Source organism: Anomaloglossus baeobatrachus, chromosome 4 (assembly GCF_048569485.1).
Source record: "Anomaloglossus baeobatrachus isolate aAnoBae1 chromosome 4, aAnoBae1.hap1, whole genome shotgun sequence".
Taxonomy (NCBI): Eukaryota; Metazoa; Chordata; class Amphibia; order Anura; family Aromobatidae; genus Anomaloglossus; species Anomaloglossus baeobatrachus.
Genome location: NC_134356.1, coordinates 575,336,776 through 575,360,597, shown reverse-complemented (window position 1 = coordinate 575,360,597; position 23,822 = coordinate 575,336,776). Strand labels below are relative to the sequence as shown.

Below are 23,822 nucleotides of genomic sequence, written 5' to 3'. Positions count from 1 at the left end.
TAGGTAACTTTCTTTCTTTTGGCAAAATGGGTCAGAAGAGAGATTTGACGGGCACTGAAAAGTCCAAAATTGTGAGATGTCTTGCAGAGGGATGCAGCAGACTTGCAATTGCCAAACTTTTGAAGCGTGATCACCGAACAATCAAGTGTTTCATGGCAAATAGCCAACAGGGTCGCAAGAAGCGTGTTGGGCAAAAAAGACGCAAAATAAGTGCCCACGAATTGAGGAAAATCAAGCGTGAAGCTGCCAAGTTGCCATTTGCCACCAGTTTGGCCATATTTCAGAACTGCAATGTTACTGGAGTATCAAAAAGCACAAGCTGTGCCATACTCTGGGACATGGCCAAGGTAAGGAAGGCTCAAAAACGACCACCTTTGAACAAGAAACATAAGATAAAATGTCAAGACTGGGCCAAGAAATATCTTAAGACTGATTTTTCAAAGGTTTTATGGACTGATGAAATGACAGTGACTCTTGATGGGCCAGATGGATGGGCCAGAGGCTGGATCAGTAAAGGGCAGAGAGCTCCACTCAGACTCAGACGCCAGCGAGGTGGGGTACTGGTATGGGCTGGTATCATCAAAGATGAACTTGTGGGACTTTTTTGGGTTGAGTATGGAGTGAAGCTCAACTCCCAGACCTACTGCCAGTTTCTGGAAGACAACGTCTTCAAGCAGTGGTACAGGAAGAAGTCGGTATCGTTCAAGACAAACATGATTTTCATGCAGGACAATGCTCCATCACATGTATCCAACTACTCCACAGCGTGGCTGGCCAGTAAAGGTCTAAAAGATGAAAAATAATGACATGGCCGGGCCTCCTTGTTCACCTGATCTGAACCCCATAGAGAACCTATGGTCCCTCATAAAATGTAAGATACACAGGGAGGGAAAACAGTACACCTCTCGGAACAGTGTCTGGGAGGCTGTGGTGGCTGCTGCACGCAATGTTGATCGTAAACAGATCAAGCAAATGACAGAATCTATGGATGGTAGGCTGTTGAGTGTCATCAGAAAGAAAGGTGGCTATATTGGTCACTAATTTTTTGGGTTTTGTTTTTGCATGTCAGAAATGTTTATTTCTAAATTTTGTGCAGTTATATTGGTTTACCTGGTGAAAATAAACAAGTGAGATGGGAATATATTTGGTTTTTATTAAGTTGTCTGATAATTCTGCACAGTAATAGTTACCTGTACAAACAGAAACAGATATCCTCCTAAGATAGCCAAATCTAAAAAAAAAACACTCCAACTTCCAAAAATATTAAATTTTGATATTTATGAGTCTTTGGGTCGATTGAGAACACAGTGGTTGATCAATAATAAAAAAATCCTCTAAAATACACTAATAATTCTGCACACGGTGTATACCATATGTGTGTGTGTATGCAGTTATAGGCTTGGGCAAATGTTTCTAAAGTCTCACACCAGCGTTTATTGTGGGGGGTTTTCAGTACTGGACTGGCGCTGTATATCTAAACTCCCTGCCCCCTGTCATATACTCACCTTCCAGTGGCTTCACTATTTACTGACACCGCTCAGGTCCCATGGTGCCATCTTCTGCCCATAATTTCTGACTTGTGTCTGGCCGGAAGTCAGGAGTTATGTCACAAGAACTCAATTCAAGTCTATGAGAGCCAGAGCAAGGCTCTCATAGTGATGTATTTAGTTGTAATCTCTGGCTCCATGAAACACTGCAGCTGCCGGCAAGTCACAAATCAGTGAGACTGACGGAGCAGCAGCGATAGAATGTGAAGCCGCCAGAAGGTGAGTATATGACCGGGGACTTAGATAAGGTGACACTCCAGCACTGAAACAACTAATGCTGGGGTGGTGCTTTAATCTCATCAAGACTTTATAAGAGGCCAAAAAGTGTGAAATAGCCGTTAGACTTGGATGGTCACAGGGTGGGGGCATGATTATGATACTAGTGGTGCCCGATCTCCGATTATAGGAAAGTGAGCGGTTCCTCTGCACTGCCGTGTATAAGTGCGTGAAAAGAGTCCAACAGATTTTTTTTAGATGAATGTATGGATTATTTTTCTATGCCTTTCAAGGCAATCCTGCATCGTCATCAGAGAAAAACATTCCTGATGAAGAAGCCTTGAAACGTGTAGAGAAATAAACCAACAATTCATCTCAAAAACCCGTTGGAGTCTTTTCACCTGATTTTTCATGGAACCGCGCTCTCTCCTATGATCTCTGACTTGGTCTTGGACACCAGTTTCATGGACATCACTAGTTGTGTCTCACCTAAACACTCTAGCTGAGGAGATTCCCTCATCCCCTTTACCCCGTTAATCAGTAAAATCCCTATTGCACTTTTTTCCTGCTTTAGTTCTGTCCTGATGTCCAATATGGAAGCAGATCAATGTTATCCAGAAAATGCGTTTGACAATTGTACAGAAGAGTGTATGGGGAGGTGGAAATTGCCATGAAGCTTAGCAGTAGTAGATATATGTAAATGGTGGCGGTGGTATTCAAAAATTGTGGTCGTGGTGAAATGACTGGTTAATGAAACATTGAGGAGTGGGATAGGGTACAAGTGAATGTGTATAGATAGGAGCTCACCTTGAAATGCAAATAGGAGTGGTGGGCACAGGGAGTACATGAGAGTATAGTATATATGTCCTACGGCCTATTGGACATGAGGCCTGTAGCTTCGATGGTCTATATTATTGAATGTTAGTGCAGTAACAGTACAGAGGTCAAAATATAAGGAGAAAAGTTCTAGACATAAATCCCACTAGTAGGTGAAGGAACCCGAAGCAGGTCAAACTATATTCAAAGGGTTAATAGCTGACTATATAACATTAATCTCAGAGCGGGATGAGATAGTGAGTATATGTATCATATCACCGCTATGTTAGTCATAATGGATCTACCCTCATAAACCACCCACATAGTGAAATATAGCAATACTGGAATATCAGCTTACCCATATTGAATAAAGAAGACCTCTCAGGGGGCCCTGGCAGCCCCGACGCGCGTTTCTCCTATAGTGGCTTTCTTAAGGGAATGTGCCTTATACTCGTATTGTTGAAAGTATAGACAAGGAGAAAGCTTAATGATAAATTAATGAATACTGGAGTAGGCTGGTCATGGTGGGCTGCATCGTTGGATGGGCATTGTACAGAATTGGTGAGGTGGGCAGTGAGACATGGGTTTATGATTTCTTGTGAAATTAGGAGAGTTGAGGGATTCATGGATTTTTAGGAGACATGGATGGACCAGGTAGATCTGTGGTGTCCCAGATTTATACTGTAAGATTGGGCCATAACTGATAATATCAGTAGGAAAGGAGGGTCTGGGGAAAAATGTGTAAACCTCTGATAAGACATAAGTATTCACTCTAAACAGACCATGTCTTCAGGATTTCCTTAGTATTGCCCAGGTGATAATTTAATCACCAGCACAGGTGATAATTCCAATACCTGGGCAATACTAAGGAAATCCTGAAGACATGATCTGTTGGTGGCTCTTGAGGACTGGAATTGGGGATCACTGATCTAGATCATAGGAAGGCTTTATAGCCAATTACCTCTGACAGAAAGAACTACTGAAAAGTTGGCCTGTATAAGATTACCCATATTTCAGTGTAACGTGAAGGTAAAAGCCCATACATAGTTAATGCATACACCTGAGAGACATGCCAGTAAGAAGGTCACTCAGACAGTATTACACAACCCAGAACTGCTGCTTCCTAGCCCTGTGCCCTGGATAAGGCAGAGTGGTTATATGATACCGACCCTGAGCCCCAGCACATATAATGCTATACCCAGGGGCGGACATATCTTGGTGCAACCTCTACAGCTGCACAGGGGTCCAAGAGGTCAGGAGACCCATTTCTACCTCCAAAGCAGGTGGAATTGTGCATTTTGATGAGTTATTGGACTGAAAAGGGCCCATACATTGTTTTTGCACAGGGGCCCTTTGCTGTTTGTTTCCGCCAGTGGCTTTATTCCCCTGTGCCTGTACACAACCATTGATTGACATATGTAGAATAAATGGCGGTATGGGCTTATAGTAATAGAAAGCAAGAGATGAAGTAGGAGTTCCAGAAATAAAACTGAGAGATGGGTGCATAGTACAAATTAAAGTTAACCTGTCAGGTGTATTATACACCCAGAACCACGAGCAGTTCTGGGTGCATATTGCTAATCCCTGCCTAACTGTCCCTGTATATACTAGCATAGATAAAGGGATCTTTAGAAAAAGAATTTCTAAAGATCTTATATCGTATGCTAATAAGCGAGGGCGCTAGTCCCCTGGGCGCTAGTTTCCCGGCCAGTCGCCTCCATTAGCATGTTAATACGCCCCTGTGGGCATACTAACATGCTAATGAATGCGCAGCGTCACAGGATGATCTCACTCACCTCTCCACCACCATCGCATCCGACAGGGGATTACGGTTCAGAGCGCATGACCCCGCAGTTTGGGTCATGCGCACTGTGAAGCCAGGTGTACGCATCCTGGTTTTAAACTGAAGTAGTGCGCATGACCCAGACTTCGGGGTCATGCACACTGAGTCGAAATCCAAGCGGCAATGTCAGTGGAGAGGTGAGTGAGATCATTCTGTGACGCTGCGTATTCATTAGCATGTTATCACGCCCACAGGGGTGTACTAACATGCTAATGGAGCCGACTGACCGGGAAACTAAAGCCCAGGGGACTAGTCCCTGCGCTCATTAGCATACGATAAAAGATCTTTAGAAATACTTTTTTCTAAAGATCTCTTTATCTATGCTAGTGTATACAGGGACAGTTAGGCAGGGATTAGTAATATATACCCAGAACTGATCGTGGTTATGGGTGCATATTGGACCTGACAGGTTCCCTTTAATGACTGCAAACTACACCACCTAACATCAAGTCCAATATCTGCCAGTGCCAAGGGAGACTCATAACCTGAGCTACATACAGTATATACCAGTAGGGTTGCCTAAGATTTCGATAAGAGCCCACAGGCCCTTCTACATGTCACATAAAGACGTTGTATCTATAGGTGATCCCTGGGAGTCCTCTCCAGTTGTGGTTCTCACCAGGTGCGGTGATGTATTAGTCCTAGATTAGGGGCTGAACTGAAAATGGAGTTTGACAGCGCACAACTTTACTTTGATATAATATCCCATAGTGACGGGACAGTAAATGAAATTGAAATCTAAAGATATAAAAAAAAAAGATAAAGCAGCAACAATCGAATAAAGTGCAAGTGCAAGTCTCAGAGTCCAAGTATTGGACTACTGTATAGAAAAGGTCAGCACTTCCATTTCAAAAGCTTTGTACACAAGGTTTCGGCTCTGGCCATAACGTTTTTCAATGCGCTTTTCGTAGATTGTGCTGAGGATTTTGTGGCGTCCTTTGCTGCTGAACTCATCTCTTAAAGAGGACCTGTCTCTTGCTCAAAAAAATTGAACTCATTACTCAGTAAAAGCCCCTGATCTCCTCTGATTCAGCCATTCATCCATTTCGCTCTGTGTCACTCCATTGCAATTTTGTCACTTTTGGAGCGCAGTATGTGAAATCTCTGCTTGAAGACCCCCTGGGTGTTTCTTCAGTCTGTGCTTGTTGTCAGCTGGGATTGTCAGCGTCTGGGAGGGATGGATGAAAGTGCAGGAGACTCTAAAGAAACACCCAGGTGGTCTTCAAGCAGAGATTTCACATACTGCGCTCCAAAAGTAACAAATGTGACTATCCCTGCAATGGAGCGACGCAGAGCAATAGGGAAAAGAGTGGTATGATGAGGGGAGCACAGGGATTTTTACAAAGTATTTAATTTCTTGATCAAGTGACATGTTCTCTTTAATGTATAAATCTGCTTGATACCTATTTCCATGACGGCTATTTTTGACATTAATGTTTTTGGATGCTTTTTTTTTTTCCAGTAGCCTCAAACTTAGTGACCGGGTTACTTTTAAGACTTAGGACTATGTCAGGTGAGAGAAATGTATTGTTCTACATGAAGTACAAGTAAACATGGCAGGAACATTCTGCTGAAGGCAAAACTCGTGTGGGCAGCTTATTACTTAATCTTTGTGAGTGAACAGATGTGACTGAAATATGAAAATGGAGACAGTATAGAAGAAGGAGGGCGAGTTATATATTCAGCATGGTATGGTAGGAATACATGAAATATAGGATGATTGTTATATAGTAATGGCCACGTCTGCAGCAGGTACACATCTAGAAACCCTGCATACAGGTAATGCACATAGAGCAAAGCCAGATATTTTGTGGGATGGACCAGCAATTACTGTAATACAGCCGGGAGACTGATGGTGCTGAGACGTGAGGCTTGATCTCCTTATCTGCAGTGTAATAACTACTGATGGCTACTTATGGTGCTAGTTATTATTTGGTTGTGTAATGCACAGATATTCCACAGCCCTGTATAGAGATTGCTGTCACATCAGTCCCTGTGATCACAACGTGATTTTTCTATATAAAAGATACACGGGGGCAAATTTCATTGGAAGCTGGAGTATCTGTGGGGAAACTGACAAGAACATTGATCCTCCATGCTGACAGTTTCCTCCATGGAATTCAAAGCCAGTATCCCAGTGTCGCAAGGCCACACTACCATCCACTGAGTGACCGCCCTGTCTATGTATCATGGCACCAGAGTGGAAATATGCAACTAAAGATAAGCTAGACACAGTCAGCCTAATCCCTTAATCTGATTATATATATATATTAGTCACAGTTTGGGTACCTGTGTATGATGTGATGAAGCAGTGCTCCTAATTATTGGGAGCTGAGTTTTTCACTTGTTATACGCCTACCTCTACCAGCAGTGACCAGAGCTACCTCTGATTGCTGCTGCTTGGCCATTTTAGTGACACTGTCATTCTCCGATTGGGGCATTTAGATGGATCAGCCATCCATATTGGAGCCTGTCGCGTTCCTCCTCTGCAATGCAATCGTGCTGTGCCAAATGTGTTATCATGGCCCCCTTTGCAATCATCTTGTTGGTCGTATGAGCAAATGGCTGTGTTTCATCGGCGATCGTTATTTATGCAATGTACTTGCTATTCTAAATTACTACAGTCTATAGTAAAAGTGATTAAACAACTGCAAATTTTAGTGTCTAAAGAAATTTCTCCAAATAGTGATTTGAAAAAAAAATTGAAGGCAAAAAAACAAAGATAACAAATGTTTAAGGGGAGGAAAAAAGGTGCAAAATGGCTGTGTTTTTCCGAGGGGTAAAGAGGTGGTTCACTACTTAGCATTAGTGCCCACAGCTCTGTAAAACTGATAGGGAAGGCTTTTTCTAAATACTTTGTTCATGCAATTCTCCCTCTGAGTGGCGCTATTCCGGTCCACTCATCCCCATGAAGTGACCCCCAGGCTCCATGACCTCTTAAGGCCCCGTCACACTAAGCAACATCGCTAGCAATATCGCTGGTAACGAACAACTTTTGTGACGTTGCTAGCGATGTTGCTGTGTGTGACATCCAGCAACAACCTGGCCCCTGCTGTGAGGTCGTTGGTTGTTGCTGAATGTCCTGGGCCATTTTTTAGTTGTTGCTGTCCTGCTGTGAAGCACAGATCGCTGTGTGTGACAGCGAGACAGCAACAACTAATGTGCAGTGAGCAGGGAGCCAGCTTCTGCTGAGGCTGGTAACTAATGTAAACATCGGGTAACCAAGAAGCCCTGTCCTTGGTTACCCGATATTTACCTTTGATACCAGCCTCCTCCGCTCTCACTGCCTGTGCTGCCGGCTCCTGCTCTGTGCACATGTAGCTGCAGCACACATCAGGTAATTAACCCGATGTGTGCTGTAACTAGGAGAGCAAGGAGCCAGCGCTCAGTGTGCGCTGCTCCCTGCTCTGTGCACATTTAGCTGCAGCACACATCGGGCAATTAACCCGATGTGTGCTGTAACTAGGAGAGCAAGGAGCCAGCGCTCAGTGTGCGCTACTCCCTGCTCTGTGCACATTTAGCTGCAGCACACATCGGGTTAATTAACCTGATGTGTGCTGTAACTAGGAGACTGGGGGCTGGTCACTGGTTGCTGGTGAGCTCACCAGCAACTCGTGTAGCTACGCTCCAGCGATCCCTGCCAGGTCAGGTTGCTGGTGGGATCGCTGGAGCGTCGCAGTGTGACAGCTCACCAGCAACCTCCTAGCAACTTACCAGCGATCCCTATCGTTGTTGGGATCGCTGGTAAGTTGTTTAGTGTGACTGGACCTTTAGATCCGGTGATGTCAGGTCAACTGGAAGTTGACCTGACCTCACCGAGGCCGGCCCCAGTCTCTCTGAGTGACTGGGCTGTGGGCGACGTTGCGCCGTTCATCACGGCCCAGCGTCGCAGTATCTCTCCTGCTTGTGACGCTTTGCAGCAAAGAAGAGAGTCCGCGACATGCTGCGCTGTGATGAGCAGTGAAACGGCACCCACAGCCCAGTCACTCAGGAAGACTGGAGCCGCCTCGGTGATGTTTGGTCAACTGGAAGTTGACGTGACATCACCGGATCTCAGAGGTGGTCACTATTGCATAGTGGTGAAGCATCTCTTTAATTATTGATGCAGGTTATTTCCTTTTGCCATGCAGTGGATTGTTCCCAGTTATTAGCCATTACAGGCACAGGTGAATGTGTGTTCACATGAACTTTGGGGTTATTTGTCACCCCTAAATCTCGTTTGAGTGGTCTGAAGACACATGTATTGACTGACATTGCTTATCTCTTGTTATCTGCCTTATAATATGCTTCTTTTACACAATTTCTAGTGACAAACCTTTTTTAAACAGTTTCTACAAGGTTGGGACATATTCATGGGGTAACATTTATTAAAATCTGGGTACATCTCATGCCGCCTAGGCACAGGAAAATCGACTGCACATCGATCTAGATTTACACTATCATTTACATCAATTACCGGTATACATTATAGTTAATTTGTCAGGCTGCAGGACCCAACTCCTTCAAAGAGAATCTGTCATCAGGTGTTTGCCACTTAATCTGAGAGCAGCATAATGCAGGGGCAGAGAACCTGATTCAAGCGATGTGTCACTTACTGGGCTGCTTAGTGTAGTTTTGATAAAATCACTAATCAGCAGTAAATTATCATTAGAGGACTACTTGTCCTGCTGCCAGGTAGTCCAGCATATTCATGAGCTCTATATAACTGCTAGATCTGCAGCAGAGAAAACATTGATCTTATCAAAATGACAGCAAACAGCTCAGTAAGTGACATATAACTGGAATCAGGGTCTCTGTCTCTACATTATGCTGCTCTCAGATGGGAGAGCAAAAACGTCATGACAGATTCCCTTTAGGTTAGGCTCTGATAACTTTTTGTGAAAATGCAAGAATGGCTGTAAATTATAGCACAAATCTATATCGGTGTACAGTTGATTTTCTTGTGCACAGACGGCAAAAGTCTAGGAAGGAAATAAAGCTCCAAATTATTGTGCAAATGTGATGGGTGCCATATCTATGATTTTTTTACTCCAGAAAATGGTTGTAGGGGCAAGGATAAACTCTCCCATAGAGTTTTTTTTTAGATCGGTACTTTAAGGACCACATTTTAACAGGGAGCATTTTAGGAGGTATAAATAAAGGCTTCAAAAACAAATCATTTTAAAAGACCTGCATTATACTCCAGAGCTGAATTCACAAGTTAGCGCATCCCATTCCTTTATATTGGGGTTAGATAATAATATTTATTCACTTATATAGCGCCATTAACTCCACAGCACTTTACATACAGTGGGTGCAGAAAGTATTCAGACCCCTTTAAATTTTTCACTCTTTATTTCATTGCAGCCATTTGGTAAATTTAAAAAAAGTTATTTTTTTTCTCATTAATGTACACCCTGCACCCTAGTGTAATGACAAATTTTTTTTTTTTTAACTTTTATGGGTAATTTAAGAGTAAGTATTGCTTTTTTTTGTTTTTTTAAAAAAAGTTCCCCCTTTCATTCAAATGAAATAAGGCAAAAATTATTTTTTCCCCCCAAAAAAGGACATGCAATTTTGCATTATTGAAATGATAATAGTAATAACTAAGCAACTTTTATTATTCGTTTTTTAACAAATACGGTATAAAACAGTTAATTATAAGTACAATATGTACAAAAGAAGTGTTTAAAAATTATTTTTTCTTATGAATTTTAGATTCAAAAATTCAATTGTTTTCGATTTCGCATGTAGTTCCTACATCAGCTTTACAGCACGTTCAGCATTTTGGTTAGATCTGGGAATGTCAATTAATGACTCCTCGACCAACCAGTGTGCCTTCAAACACTTAATTGCCTTCTTGCACTTTGTCTTGGTGAGTGAGGTTAACAGTTCATTGAAGGAAGCTTCGTTGTAGAGTTGCGACTGGAACCAGGCATTTGCCCATTCATAGCAGATGAAGTCGCATGCTATACCGAGGACGCGGCGCCACTCTGGTTTCAGAAAAAATGCTATCACAGCATATACAGCTTGCGAGTTCCATCTTGCCATGAGCAGGTTTGGGAGTTTCTTCCAACTGATTCGAGGCCAACGTGATGTTTTGCTATGATGATATGCCTGACATAGTTCATATAAGAACTTGAAATCATCTCGCCATCCAGGATTCTCGCCTGTGTTGACATCATCTGTTGCAACTTGGTGGTAATCAATCTGAAGTGAGGCATAGTTTTCTGTTAATTTGTCAATGAAGAAATAATTGAGTTCTGGTTTCTTCGTTGACTCTGGAATAAGGAAATTCATGACGTGCTTCAGTAGGAGGTCGAGTACATGGTGTTGACAGCCAATGTATTGTGGCTTCTGAAAGCCCCTTATCAAGACATCATCCTGTATCAGCGTTACAATCCCGTTCAAACGACCAGTATTTACTGCTGCCGTGTCGCAGATTATCATGCAAATATTTTCCCAAGCGTCGTATTCATCAATTAGCTGATGTAGTTCCTTGTGAATAGCCGTGGCAGAACCATTCTCAGATTTCAGAATACCAAGTTTGATTTTGGTTGTGGCATTTTTCAGCAGAACTACTTGATACTCTTCCCCTTGGATTCTTTTACCATCGAAGTGGAGACAATAGGGATCTTTGCTTTGAAGTTTTTCAAAAATTTTGTTTTTCATTTTCTGTCCTCCTGAGATTATTCGTCTCCAGACACCCGACTGAGTTGGAACCGGTACATCATGACCTTGTTCAGCAATGGTTGCAAGCACTTTATTTGCTTTATGTGTAGAAATGTTGTTTTTCAGTACCAGTAAACTCGCTGTTGTAGTGCTTGCTCTTTTGTATTTCGGTGTGAGTTCAGGAGAAGATGACGCGGAAGAAGAGGTTGGCTTTGGAGTCTCGGGTAAAGATTCAGAGACAGTATCATGTGTGGGTTGCGATTGTGAAATGCTGGCTTGAGCTTGAAATATTGATAGTCGGATTCGTTTTTTTGGATGAATTGATTCCAAAAGGAGCTTGTTTGAGCGTCAAATAACCAACCTTGCCTCCACTCTCAACTTGCCTCAGGTAGAGCTCTTTATCCTCCGAGTTTTTCCATTCTCCATTGACGTTGGTGACATCAAATAACTGAGAAAGTGTTGCAGTGAATTTATCAGAAGGTTTCTTTTTGTTTTTGTCATTTAGATCAATCGGACGATTGAGTTTCTTTCTGAATAGTGCATTGGATAAAAGTGGGAAGTCTAGAGTTTCCCTCCAGAGCAATTCTATATCCATTATCATATTTTTATTCGATCCAGTTGCCGTTTCTCGCTGTTGCACAGAAAACTGAAGTTTCCAAGAATTTGGCAGTTTGTTGGCATCCGCGTGAGATTGGAGAGCTTTTCAACATATGGAATACTTGGATTTAAAAAAATCGTTATTTTGAAATGAAGAGGGGGAACTTTTTTGAATATTTTACAAATTTGATGATACTAATGTCATTTGAATGCAATTGTTCCTCGAATGTAAGGGGTTTCATTTTCGTTTTGCAAAATTTTTAAAATAGTCATCACACTACTGCACCCCATCTTGACAGAAAAAAACACAGAAATAAAGAAATTTTTGCAAATTTTTTAAACAAGAAAAACTGAAATATCACATGGTCATAAGTATTCAGCCCCTTTGCTCAGTTTTGAGTAGAAGCACCCTCCTTTTGAGCTAGTACAGCCATGAGTCTTCTTGGGAATGATGCAACAAGTTTTTCACACCTGGATTTGGGAATCCTCTGCCGTTCTTCCTTGCAGATCCTGTCCAGTTCCGTCAGGTTGGATGGTGAACGTTGGTGGACAGCCATTTTCACGTCTCTCCAGAGATGCTCAATTGGGTTTAGGTCAGGGCTCTGGCTGGCCCAGTCAAGAATGGTCACAGAGTTGTTTTGAAGCCACTCCCTTGTTATTTTAGCTGTGTGCTTAGGATCATTGTCTTGTTGGAAGGGGAACCTTCAGCCAAGTCTGAGGTCCAGAGCACTCTGGAAAAGGTTTTCTTCCAGAATATCTCTGTACTTGGTCACATTCATCTTTCCTTCAATTGCAACCAGTCGTCCTGTCCCTGCAGCTGAAAAACACCCCCATAGCATGATGCTGCCACCATGTTTCACTGTTGGGATTGTATTGGGCAGGTGATAAGCAGTGCCTGTTTTTTTCCACACTTACCTATTAGAATTATCACCAAACAGTTCTATCTTCATCTCATCAGACCAGAGAATCTTATTTCTCATAGTCTGGGAGTCCTTCATGTGTTTTTTTTTTTTTTGCAAACTCTATGTGGGCTTTCATATGTGTTGCACTGAGGAGAGGCTTCCGTCGGGCCACTGCCATAAAGGCCCGACTGGTGGAGGGCTGCAGTGATAGTTGACTTTGTGGAACTTTCTTCCATCTCCCTACTGCATCTCTGGAGCTCAGCCACAGTGATCTTGGGGTTCTTCTTTACCTCTCTCACCAAGGCTCTTCTCCCACGATTGCTCAGTTTGGCTGGACGGCTAGGTCTAGGAAGAGTTCTGGCTGTGCCAAACTTATTCCATTTTAGGATTATGAAGGCCACTGTGCTCTTAGGAACCTTGAGTTCTGCAGAAATTCTTTTGTAACCTTGGCCAGATCTGTGCCTTGCCACAATTCTGTCTCCTTGGGCAGTTCCTTTGACCTCATGATTTTCATTTGGTGTGACATGCAGTGTGAGCTGTGAGGTCTTCTATAGACAGTTGTGTGCCTTTCCAAATCAAGTCCTATCAGTTTAATTAAACAAAGCTGGACTCCAATGAAGGAGTAGAACCATCTCAAGGAGGATCACAAGGAAATGGACAGCATGTGACTTAAATATGAGTGTCTGAGTAAAGGGCCTGAATACTTATGACCATGTGATATTTTAAGTTTTTCTTGTTTAAAAAATTTGCAAAAAATTCTACATTTGTTTTTTTCTGTCAAGATGGGGTGCAGAGTGTACATTAATGAGAAAAATAATAACTTTTTACAATTTACCAAATGGCTGCAATGAAACAAAGAGTGAAAACATTTAAAGGGGTCTGAATACTTTCCATACCCACTGTACATCAGCAACATTGTCCCCATTTTGGCTCACAATCTAAATTCCCTATCGGTATGTCTTTGGAGTGTGGGAGGAAACCGGAGACCCCAGAGGAAATCCACAAACACAGGGAGAACATACAAACTCCTTGCAGATGTTGTCCTTGGTGGGATTTGAACCCAGGACCTTAGCGCTGGAAGACTGCAGTGCTAACCACTGAGCCACCAGATACTGCTCATTTATTACTTTGAAGACCAACAAAACATTGCATAGTCAAGAGCAAGAGACATCTGAGATTTCAAGGTTTTTGAAGGTTGTGAGTGCAGCTCTTAGTTATAATGCGGACTGTAAATAAAGGAAAGTGAATCTAAATATTTACTCATTTCTCTTATTCTATTTACAAACTTCAAAACTTCTAATGACAACTGATAAATATTTTACCTTTATTTTTTATTGAGACATTATTTTGCTCCTTTTTACAAAAAAAATGGTTACAAAGGTAGATGGTAAAAAGACAAAAAAAAGTGCGATTTCAGCCTTGCAGACATCTCGACAACAAGTAGAGGTGATTTATATGCATGCAGTGTTTGGAAATCATTGATTTCATAGCTTTGTCAGGCTGAGGTCCTATTTTTGCTGATCTCTACTTTTTCGTTATTGACGGATGGTAATTTCACCGCATTTTAAAGGCCCATTAGTCTGATGTCGTAGCCCCTTAATTAATATCTTCCCTCGTCTTTTGTTAGTCCGTGTAGACCCTGTTCAAAGTGGGTCAGAAGATAACTGCCTATAGACGAGTCAGTAATTTGAGGAGAAATCTTGTTTCCCCGGCAGATGTCACTGTAATGTGTATGGACAGGCCGCAACATTCACCGCCAGAGTTTACCTGCTCAGACATCAGTTGGGCAGGACGGGAAATAAGAAGTTTCATGGTTGCATCACTATGAATAGCAGATCCTTAAAGGGAACCAATCACCAGGATTTTCGTATATAACCTAAAGCCAGTGCTATACTGGCACTATCAGGCGGATTCTATACATACCTGTTCGGATGTTTAGGTTTTGAAATACAAAAAAGTAAAGTTTATAAAATGAGCTGCTTGTTGAGTGACAGCACCAAAGAAGCAGGTAATACTTATCTTCTCCCTCTGTTAGAATTAGCATAAGTATTATACAAACGATTCTAAGGCCGGCGTCAAACGGGACGATCTATCGTGCGATCACACGAGTGATCGTAGCGGCCCCCGTCGTTTGTGCATCATGGGCAATTAGTTGCCCGTGGCGCACAAAGTCGTTTACCCCCATCACACGTACTTACCTCCCGCACGACCTCGCTGTGGGCGGCTAACATCCTCTTCCTGAAGGGGGAGGGACGTTCGGCGTCACAGCGACGTCACACAGCGGCCGGCCAATAGAAGCGGAGGGGCGGAGATGAGCGGGACGTAACATCCCGCCCACCTCCTTCCTTCCGTATTGCCGGCGGGACGCAGGTAAGCAGTGTTCGTCATTCCCGGGGTGTCACACGGAGCGATGTGTGCTGACTCGGGAACGATGAACAACCGGAGCACAGAAGGAGGAATGACTTTTTGAAAATGAACAACGTGTCAACGAGCAACGATAAGGTGAGTATTTTTGCTCATTCACAGTCGTTCCGAGGTGTCACACGCTACGATATGTTTAACGATGCTGGATGTACGTCACTAACGACGTGACCCCGACGACATATCGCCCGATATATCGTACCGTGTGACGCCGGCATTAGTCTCTTGCAGGAACTGTGTAATGGTCATACCCATGTGACCTGGTATCCAGCTCTGTTGGCAGAGGCCCCACCCATTCTGCTCACATGGGTATGACCTCACACAGGTCCTGCAAGAGACAATGTGAATTGTTTGTATAATACTTATGCTTTAAAGACTTCTCAGAAGGAAATGTGCAGGTTGTGTGCTTTCCTCCCAAGTGAATCAATAAAGTGTATGCGTCAGTTCTCAGAATTAGCTGTTTTGTACTTGAGGAATAACAACATTTCTGGCCATTATATATGTTAAGTAAATTAGATGATTTGATGTCTCCAGTGGCGTAACTAGAGTTTGATGGGTCCCAGTGCAAAATTTGGACCTGGGCCCCCACTCCATGTTGGTCAGATGTGTGTGTGTGTATATATATATATATATATATATGTATCTATACATTAAGCATTCTAAATCCTATAAAGAGATACGAGTTGCCCTCACCCACATTATATAGTTATGTCCCCAATCTTTGGCTTCTTACTGGTAAATACATTCTCCATCCTGGTATATACTGTATGCCCCCCATCCTTGTAGATGTGTCCCCCATCCTGGAAAAAATGTCCCCATCCTGGTATAAATGCCTCCCAACCTGGTAGATATGTCCCCCATCCTGGTAAATGTCTCTGATTCTGAGCCCATCCTAGTTAATATGTCCCCCATCCTGGTATATATGTCTCCCATCCTGGTAAATATAACCCTCATCATAGTATATATGCCCCCCATCCTAGTATATATGTCTCTATGCAGGTAAATGGCCCCCTCCTTGTATAAATGACCTCATCCTTGGCCCCTCCTGGTTTATATGTCACCTCCAGGTGTACATATCCCCCTGCTGCTTTATTTGTCCTCCTCCTGGGTCCTTCCTGATATATGTCCCCATCCTAATAAATATATTTCAGTTCTGTTTCTCAGAGCAAAAAATAAAAAAACCCCAGTGTACTCATCTTCCCCGGCTCCTACGTTGCGCGGCGTCCTCCTGTTTTGACAGCTTGCAGTTTCCGGCAGCTGACATCGGCGTCCCTGCTATAGCAACAAATTAAGTCACTGTCATACGCCGCCCTCAGTCACGTGAACAACGATGTCAACTAGCGATGCCGGCCAAATAGTTGGCAGCTTATATCACAATGCAAGGGACACGACAGGTCTTTGCACTGCAATGCATTTCAGCTGGAGGTGTACCCTTGGATGCACATCCAGCTGAAGCAGGTGCTGGAGTCAGCGGGCCCCCTTCACCCCCGGTTGCGGTCGCAATCTCTGCAACTGCAATCGTTCCACCCCTGGATGTCTCCAATACACAGTAGACACAGACATGAGGGATCCTGTTCTCCTATCTCTATGTATCAGCATCAAACACAGCAGCACAGAGGACATCATACAGCAGTACTGAGCAGTGTAGTTGTTAATCCAGCTTTGGGTGAGATAAATACTTACTAGAAACCAGCAGCATAGTTGTGGCTGTTACTCTCTTTTTCTCTCTGCTTCTCCTCCCCCTGCCCACTCCATTGACTTCACTAGGGACCTGTAATCTGATCCCTCAAGTAGCTGGCAGTTTGTGTTTTCTTGAATAAGACAAATTAAGGCAAATCGGGAGCCAGGGAGATGAAAATTAGTGGTGAAAGAACCCTATTTTTTCTGATGGGATATATAACAAGGTTTCTTGTGTCCCCGTGTGGTTATATTTGTGCGTACAGAGCTCTGTGTAAAATGGAAGCCATACGTTAGTTAAAGGAAGATATGTGCGCCCGTAGAAATCTATAGCCAATAATGCCAAAGGATCCTTGGCCAAAAGGAGCCCACCATTCATTCTTCAATAAGAAAACGTGTGGCATTGACTAATCAGTAAACAATTCATGTAATAAGAGTTCCTCCAAAGTAATATATCTACCTCGTGTATGAAGGCTATTGTAGTTCTTGGATCCATGACCTTTAATGCCCTTTACCCAGTTTACTGTCAGTCTGCCCCGATGGTCAGTGATGCTGCGATTTATATTAATAGTAAAGGGCTGCGGTGGAAGTAAATCTCATTCTGTGTAGCATCCTGAGACCCGGGCATAAGCGCCAAGTTACTGAGTGAGAGCCATCTGCCATGATTCAACAACTATACTGAAGTGGGGGGATGAATGAGAAGGAAAGCTCTAACCCTGGCTCCACTCCAAAGCATATATGGAGAAAATGCTATACTAAGTTTAATGGATTTGTCCCATTTCATTATTACGAATATGCAAATAATAACCTCCGGGACAGCACAGACTATCAGATTCTCTGCATCTTCCTTGTTAGTTGAATGCAGGTTGCCATTTCAAAAGCGAGTAGTCCTAAGGCCCCGTTACACGCAACGACATCGCTAACGAGATGTCGTTGGGGTCACGGAATTCGTGACGCACATCCGGCCTCGTTAGCGACGTCGTTACGTGTGACACCTACGAGCGACCGCTAACAATGTAAAATACTCACTTGATCGTTGACACGTTGTCCATTTCCCAAATATCGTTGCTCTTGCAGGACGCAGGTTGTTCATCGTTCCTGAGGCAGCACACATCGCTATGTGTGACACCCCAGGAACGATGAACAACACTGTACCTGTGTCCTTCGGCAACGAGATGGGTGTGACTTTCTGCGGCTACTCTCCGCCCCTCCGCTTCAATTGGACGCCGGCCGTGTGACGTCTCTGTGACGCCGCACGAACCGCCCCCTTAGAAAAGAGGCTGTTTACCTGCTAGCGAACAGCCTCTTTTCTAAGGGGGCAGTTCATGCGGCGTCACAGCGACGTCGCTAGGAAGGTAAATATGTGTGACGGCTCCCAGCGATATTGTGCGCCACGGGAATCGATTTGCCCGTGACAAACGACAGGGGCAGGTGCTTTCACGAGCGACATCGCTACGTGTAAAGCCCCCTTTAAGCTATGTGCCCATGATCAGGGTTTGCAGCGCTTTGGACGCAGGGTATTTTCCCTTTGTTCAAAACTCTGCATTGTGCAGTATAAGCAGTGGATGGGATTTATAGAAATCTCCTGCCCGCTGTGCTTCTTTTCTCTGCTCCGTAAACGGACCTGAAGCGCGGCTTTGCAAGCAGCATGTCAATTTATTCTGTGGAGCTGCGAGTGTACTCAGTGGGAGAACACAGTGAAATTCCACAGCGCTCAGAATCCTCATTGTGGGCATGGGCCGCTGCGTACTCCTGCAGAGAGCACTCGCGGCCTCACATGAGAAGACACGCTGCATCCAGGATGCAGTGTGTCCTGATTGCGCCACTCTATAATGGTATGTGCACACTAAGGCCTAAGACACACGGCGTGAAAATCGGAGCGAGTGGAATGCGATAAAACATCACATTCTACCCGGACCAATATTAGCCTGTGTGTCAGCATCCATGAGCGATTATTTTCTCAGCCCTAATCGGACTGAGAAAACAGTCGCAGCATGCACCGGGTGCAATGTGAGTCTTTTTCTCTCACACCCATTCAAGTCTATGGGGCAAGAGAAACATTGCAATGCACTTGCAGTATACTGGTGTACCGCGAGTGCAGGGCAAGAATGGCAATAGCCGGCAACGGAGGAGAGAGGGAAATAAATCCCTCCCTCCCCTCCGCAGCACTGGCCCGCCCCTCCTCAGAGCAGGCCCGCCCCCCATGATCGGATCTCAGTCGCAGTGACACTCGCATGACACTCGGCTCCCGCTATGCTGTCAGCATGAGCCGAGTGTCATGCGAGGATCGCAGTAGTCCCCGGCCTAAGGAGTACATACGTGCCCACGATGAGGACTTGCTGTGTCCTGAACATGGTGAGTCCTGACCTGTGGGGCCGCAAGTCTCCTCCGCAGGAGAATGCAGGAAACTCCGATCAGGGTTCAGTGCGCTGCGGTCTCTCGCTGTGTTCTCCTTATGAAGAACGCTTGCAACTCCGCAGCAAAGAATTGACATGCTGCAGCTCAGGAAAGCCGCACTGCAGGTCAGTTTATGCTGCGGGCCGTACACGCACAATGGGCAAGGGATTTGTAGAAATCCCGTCCACTTTGCTTGTACTGTACAGTGTAGCATTTTGGACGCAGCTGAAGCATCCTGCATCCAAAACACTGAACACTGATCGTGGGCACGGACCCAGCTCCAAGGAGTAATATATTGTCTGGTGCATGACAAGAAAGCATGGCCACTTTATTCATAAGCTGCTAATCCAATATACGGTATATCATAAACTGTCACAGACCTACTAAGTGTATGTTCACACAGCTTTTTTGTGGATCCATTCCACAATTGCATCAAAGCTGCTTCAGTCACTCTTTCAAGAAGCGTCCTATTGATTCCAATGGGAAATCCATATTGTTTATACAGCAAGTTTTTTCTTGCTGAATTTCTGAAAAAAAAAAAGCACCACAACAAAAAAAAGAGGAATAACATGAAACTGACGGTATTTAGTCCATATCAAACTTTACATTAAAGTCAAAAGGCTGCAAAAAAAAAGCAAGATTAACCTTTAGTGAGAGTTTTCAAGGCCTTGTCAGGAAAAAATATCCACCGTATGAACGGCAATGTGGATCTCCCATTGAAATCAACAGGAAGAGCCTATGAAGCAGTTTTAATGTGAATTTTGAAGTAGAATTCATTCTAATAACAATTTGTGAACATACCCTTAGTTTTTTTGGATTTTATTTTTATTTTTGTAACTTTTATGTTTCAATAGTTTTTTATTGAATTTTTTTAATTTTTTTTTTTACTAAGTAACAAACACATAATCATCAAATAAAACGTACATCGAAAATTATAAGTCCTATTAAATAAACAGAAAGGGAAAAAAAACCCTGAAAGATCTTATGACTAATTTTAATCTGTATCTCTTGTTCAGTCTTTTTCTAGTAAAGTTATTTTAACTTATAAGTAGAAAACATGGGGAATTGCGGAATATGAGGGTAATACTTACAGGGACCTTTTTATAGGCTTCTAATAACAAATGGTAGTGGAATAGCCGTTTTCCCATTTTGCTCCAGAATCCCATAGCATTTTGCAGTGTGTGTTTTCCGTCTGTTTCTGTTACTTAGGTATTCTCTGTGCGTGGCCTCTGGATGTGTTCACTGCACTTGGGGTATTTTGCTGACTTTGTCTTTTTTTTGACAGTATTGTTTCATCATCAACTTTAATCACGAGAATCAGAAGCCCTTGGAGCTGCGTACAGAGGATTGCAATGACTGTGATGAGTGGATCAACGCGATCTCACGAGCGAGGTAAGGCAGACGGGCGCTCACAGCCACTTACTACAGTGTTGCATGGTCTGTGCTCAGGTTTCTTGTATTGAAAGCAGGGCTGTGGAGTCGGTAAGCCAAACCTGCGACTCCGACTCCTCTATTTCCCTTGCACCGACTCCGACAACACGACTCCAACTCCGACTCCCACATATATTGCTTATATTTAAGTGAAAAATGTATTGTAGTACAATGTGAACATCAGACATTTAATCATTTTTATTATACAATAATCAAGATATTTAGATAGAACATAAAATATATTTATTGGAATACAACTTTAGAACACAAAAAACTAATAAATTATAAATATGTAATACAATATGTAATATAGACTTATATATAGATAGATAGATATATCTATCTATCTATATATATATATATATATCTATATATATCTATATATATATATCTATATATATCTATCTATATATATATATATATATATATATATATAGATAGATAGATAGATAGATAGATAGATAGATAGATAGATAGATATATAGATATATATATATATATATGTAATAAACTATTTAGGTGGCAAACAACAGTTTTCAACAAAAACATACTAAATAACATTTGTGCAGTTTATGAATTTGTTCTAAGCAGTAGAATTGCCTCCATCAGATCCTCCTTCATAGATGACCTCAAATCTGACCTAATAATTTTAAGGCTGGAGAACAACCTCTCTAAAGTAACTTGGGTTGGAGGCAAAGCTGTAACCACATGGGCAACATCTCTAGCAATTTCCAGGTATAAAGGAATTGCCTCATGCACAGTCAGTTTTGATGAACGGTTGAAATTTTCCATTTCTTTGAGAGCAAGTGAAAAATTTTGCTGACATCTGGTCAATCTGCTGCTATAGGAGACGGAGTGAAATCTTTTTCCTTGCGGCAATGCTTTGCCTGCTCCATGTCATCAAAATACTTGTCAAAGTTAAACTCCTCATCTGATGAGGATGAAGATATGGCAGTAGTAGCACTTTCAGGACCCAAGTCCTCTTGCGCCTGGCAGTCCTGTAGGCCGCTCATCCTAATTGCTACCTCAGTCATAGCTTCTTTTTCTTTAGTAAGCTGTTGATCATCAAGCAGTATATGATGACTTTGGTCCACATAAACAGCTGCCAGAAGAATTTTATTTTCCAATAGCTGTGTCTCTCTCTGTTTCATTAAAGCAGAAATGCCATCTGTGATTAAACCTCCTCTTTGGGACAAGCAAAATAGCAAGTTCTTCCACTCCCTTATGAAAATGCCAGGAGTCAAATCCTCAGCTTGTAATTTTTCAGTCATGGTAAATGCGTGAGTAAGCAATTCCTTCAATTCAGCCACCTGTGTCCATTGACTTTCATTTAAGGTTACCTGAAGGTGCGCCATTTCTATAAGAAACGGTTTTAGTTCAAGCAATCGCTCAATCATTAAATAACTGCTGCCTCACCGAGTGGCATGATCGACAATTGCCCCTTTCCCAGCACGTCTCTTCAAGATGGAATCAATTTTAGGGGTTCTGGTGGAAATAACCAAGTTCCTCACTTTTCCAATCAGATTTCCAGCATGTCCCTCTTGCAGACTATCTCTTATTGGCAGCTGCAGCATGTGCACAACACAGCACATGTGATGAATATGAAAGTGTTTTCAAGCAGCTTCAACAAGATCATCTAATTCTAAAGTATCATTTTGCTGTTCTTCTGTTGTAATATCTGCTTGTTCCTCAGTTACATGAACAGCGCTGTGGCTCCATCACACACATACTGAATCCTAAATTTTCTTCTAGCTGTTGTTCATTATTATTATTATTATTATTATTATTTATCATTGCTCTCATTCATCAGTTTAATTGTACTTATCATGTTTGGAGCATTGTCCGTTACAATAGCAAGAACCTGTTCTTTTTTGCGTTCCTAATCTTGCAGAACTTTTTCCACAAAGGCCTGGAGAAACTGGCTGGTGTAATGAGCTTTAGTATCTTTTACTGCCAGTGTCTTGGTAACAATTTCTTTCTTGTCACAAACATATCAAACATTGATGGCAAAATAATTCCGTGAAATGCAGTGACTCTGGGCATCCCAGCAAAGTCAATGGGTTTCAAGATATGACATTCAGACACATCGTTTTGTGAGGATCCGTTTTTGGGCTCAAAAACGGATCCTCACAAAGAATGAGCAATCAGTTTGTGGCGGTTTTCTAATCTGCTTTTGCTATTGAAAACGTTATCTATGAGCTCAAAAACCTTTCAGGTGATGCTGTTTTTTAAAAAGCTGATCTGCTTTTGCAGCTGAAAAACGTATCCTCAAAAAACGCAGCAAAAACGCTGTGTGTGAATGTAGTCTTAGATCAGGAATAGAACAGACATTTATAGGACATTTCATAACTTTCCCAAATTCCTATGAAAAAATATTCAGCACATTCTGCATTGCACTACTTGACCCAATTTATTATATATTTTAGGAGTCGGAGTCGGTCCATTTTATACCGACTCCGACTACACCAAAATGAACACTGACTCCGACTCCACAGCCCTGATTGAAAGTGCCTAGAAATGGAGCAGGACGCCATATTGTAATTAATTTTAATTACCGTATTTTTCCTTTTATAAGACGCACCCAAAATTTATCGGAAAAAAGGTTTTTTTCTATATATTCCAGTGGTGGAGGGGGTGCGGGGTGAGAGGAAGCAGGGGAGGTGCTGGAGTAGGGCGATGCTGCAGGCGCCGTGGTGGGGACTGTGCTGGCTGTGTGGAGCAGGCGGTGTGGAAGGTGTCCCAGATACTCTGTCAGTGGTGCGGGCTTCAAAGAAATGGCGCCCAGAGTCGACGCGTGCATAGATTGAGCTTTCAGCTCAATAACAAGCCGAGATCTTATCTGCGCATGCGCCACCTCCAGGCACCATTTTCCTTAAGTTCGCTGCTGGAACATGAATGGGCCAGATGCTGCGCATGCGCAGATGAGATCTTGAGCCAAGAGCTCCATCTGCGCACACGTTGACTCCGGGCGCCATTATTTGACAGGGCATCTGGGACACCCGCTGCGCCGCCCTGCTCCCTGCAGCCAGCACGACCCCCACAGCCAGCGCAGTGACCACTTTCCACCTCCCGGTAAGCTACATTCGGATTATAAGACACAGCCCTAATTTTCCTCCCAAATTTTTGGAAGGAAAAGTGCAACTTATAACCTGAAAAATGCTATAGTTACAATATTACATTTGTAACCCAAGGTAAACATGAAAAAATGCAAAATGAAATATCTACAGTGCATGGGGAGAGTCTTATAGATTTAGCGGGTCAGTCTGTTCTCACCTATTGTCATTCAAAAATAATATGGATCACAAAAAGGAACAAAAATAATAA

General features: G+C 42.9%; 1 protein-coding gene across 2 annotated transcripts in view; it reads left to right on the top strand.

The window, feature by feature from the left end:
- RASGRF1 (Ras protein specific guanine nucleotide releasing factor 1) overlaps positions 1 to 23,822 on the top strand; it is a 162,521-nt gene that overhangs the window by 4,035 nt on the left and 134,664 nt on the right. For both annotated transcript variants that reach the window (XM_075346106.1, XM_075346105.1), the window contains exon 2: positions 20,353 to 20,459. In XM_075346106.1, the coding sequence (XP_075202221.1) occupies positions 20,353 to 20,459 (107 nt within the window). The remainder of the gene's footprint in view (positions 1 to 20,352; positions 20,460 to 23,822) is intronic.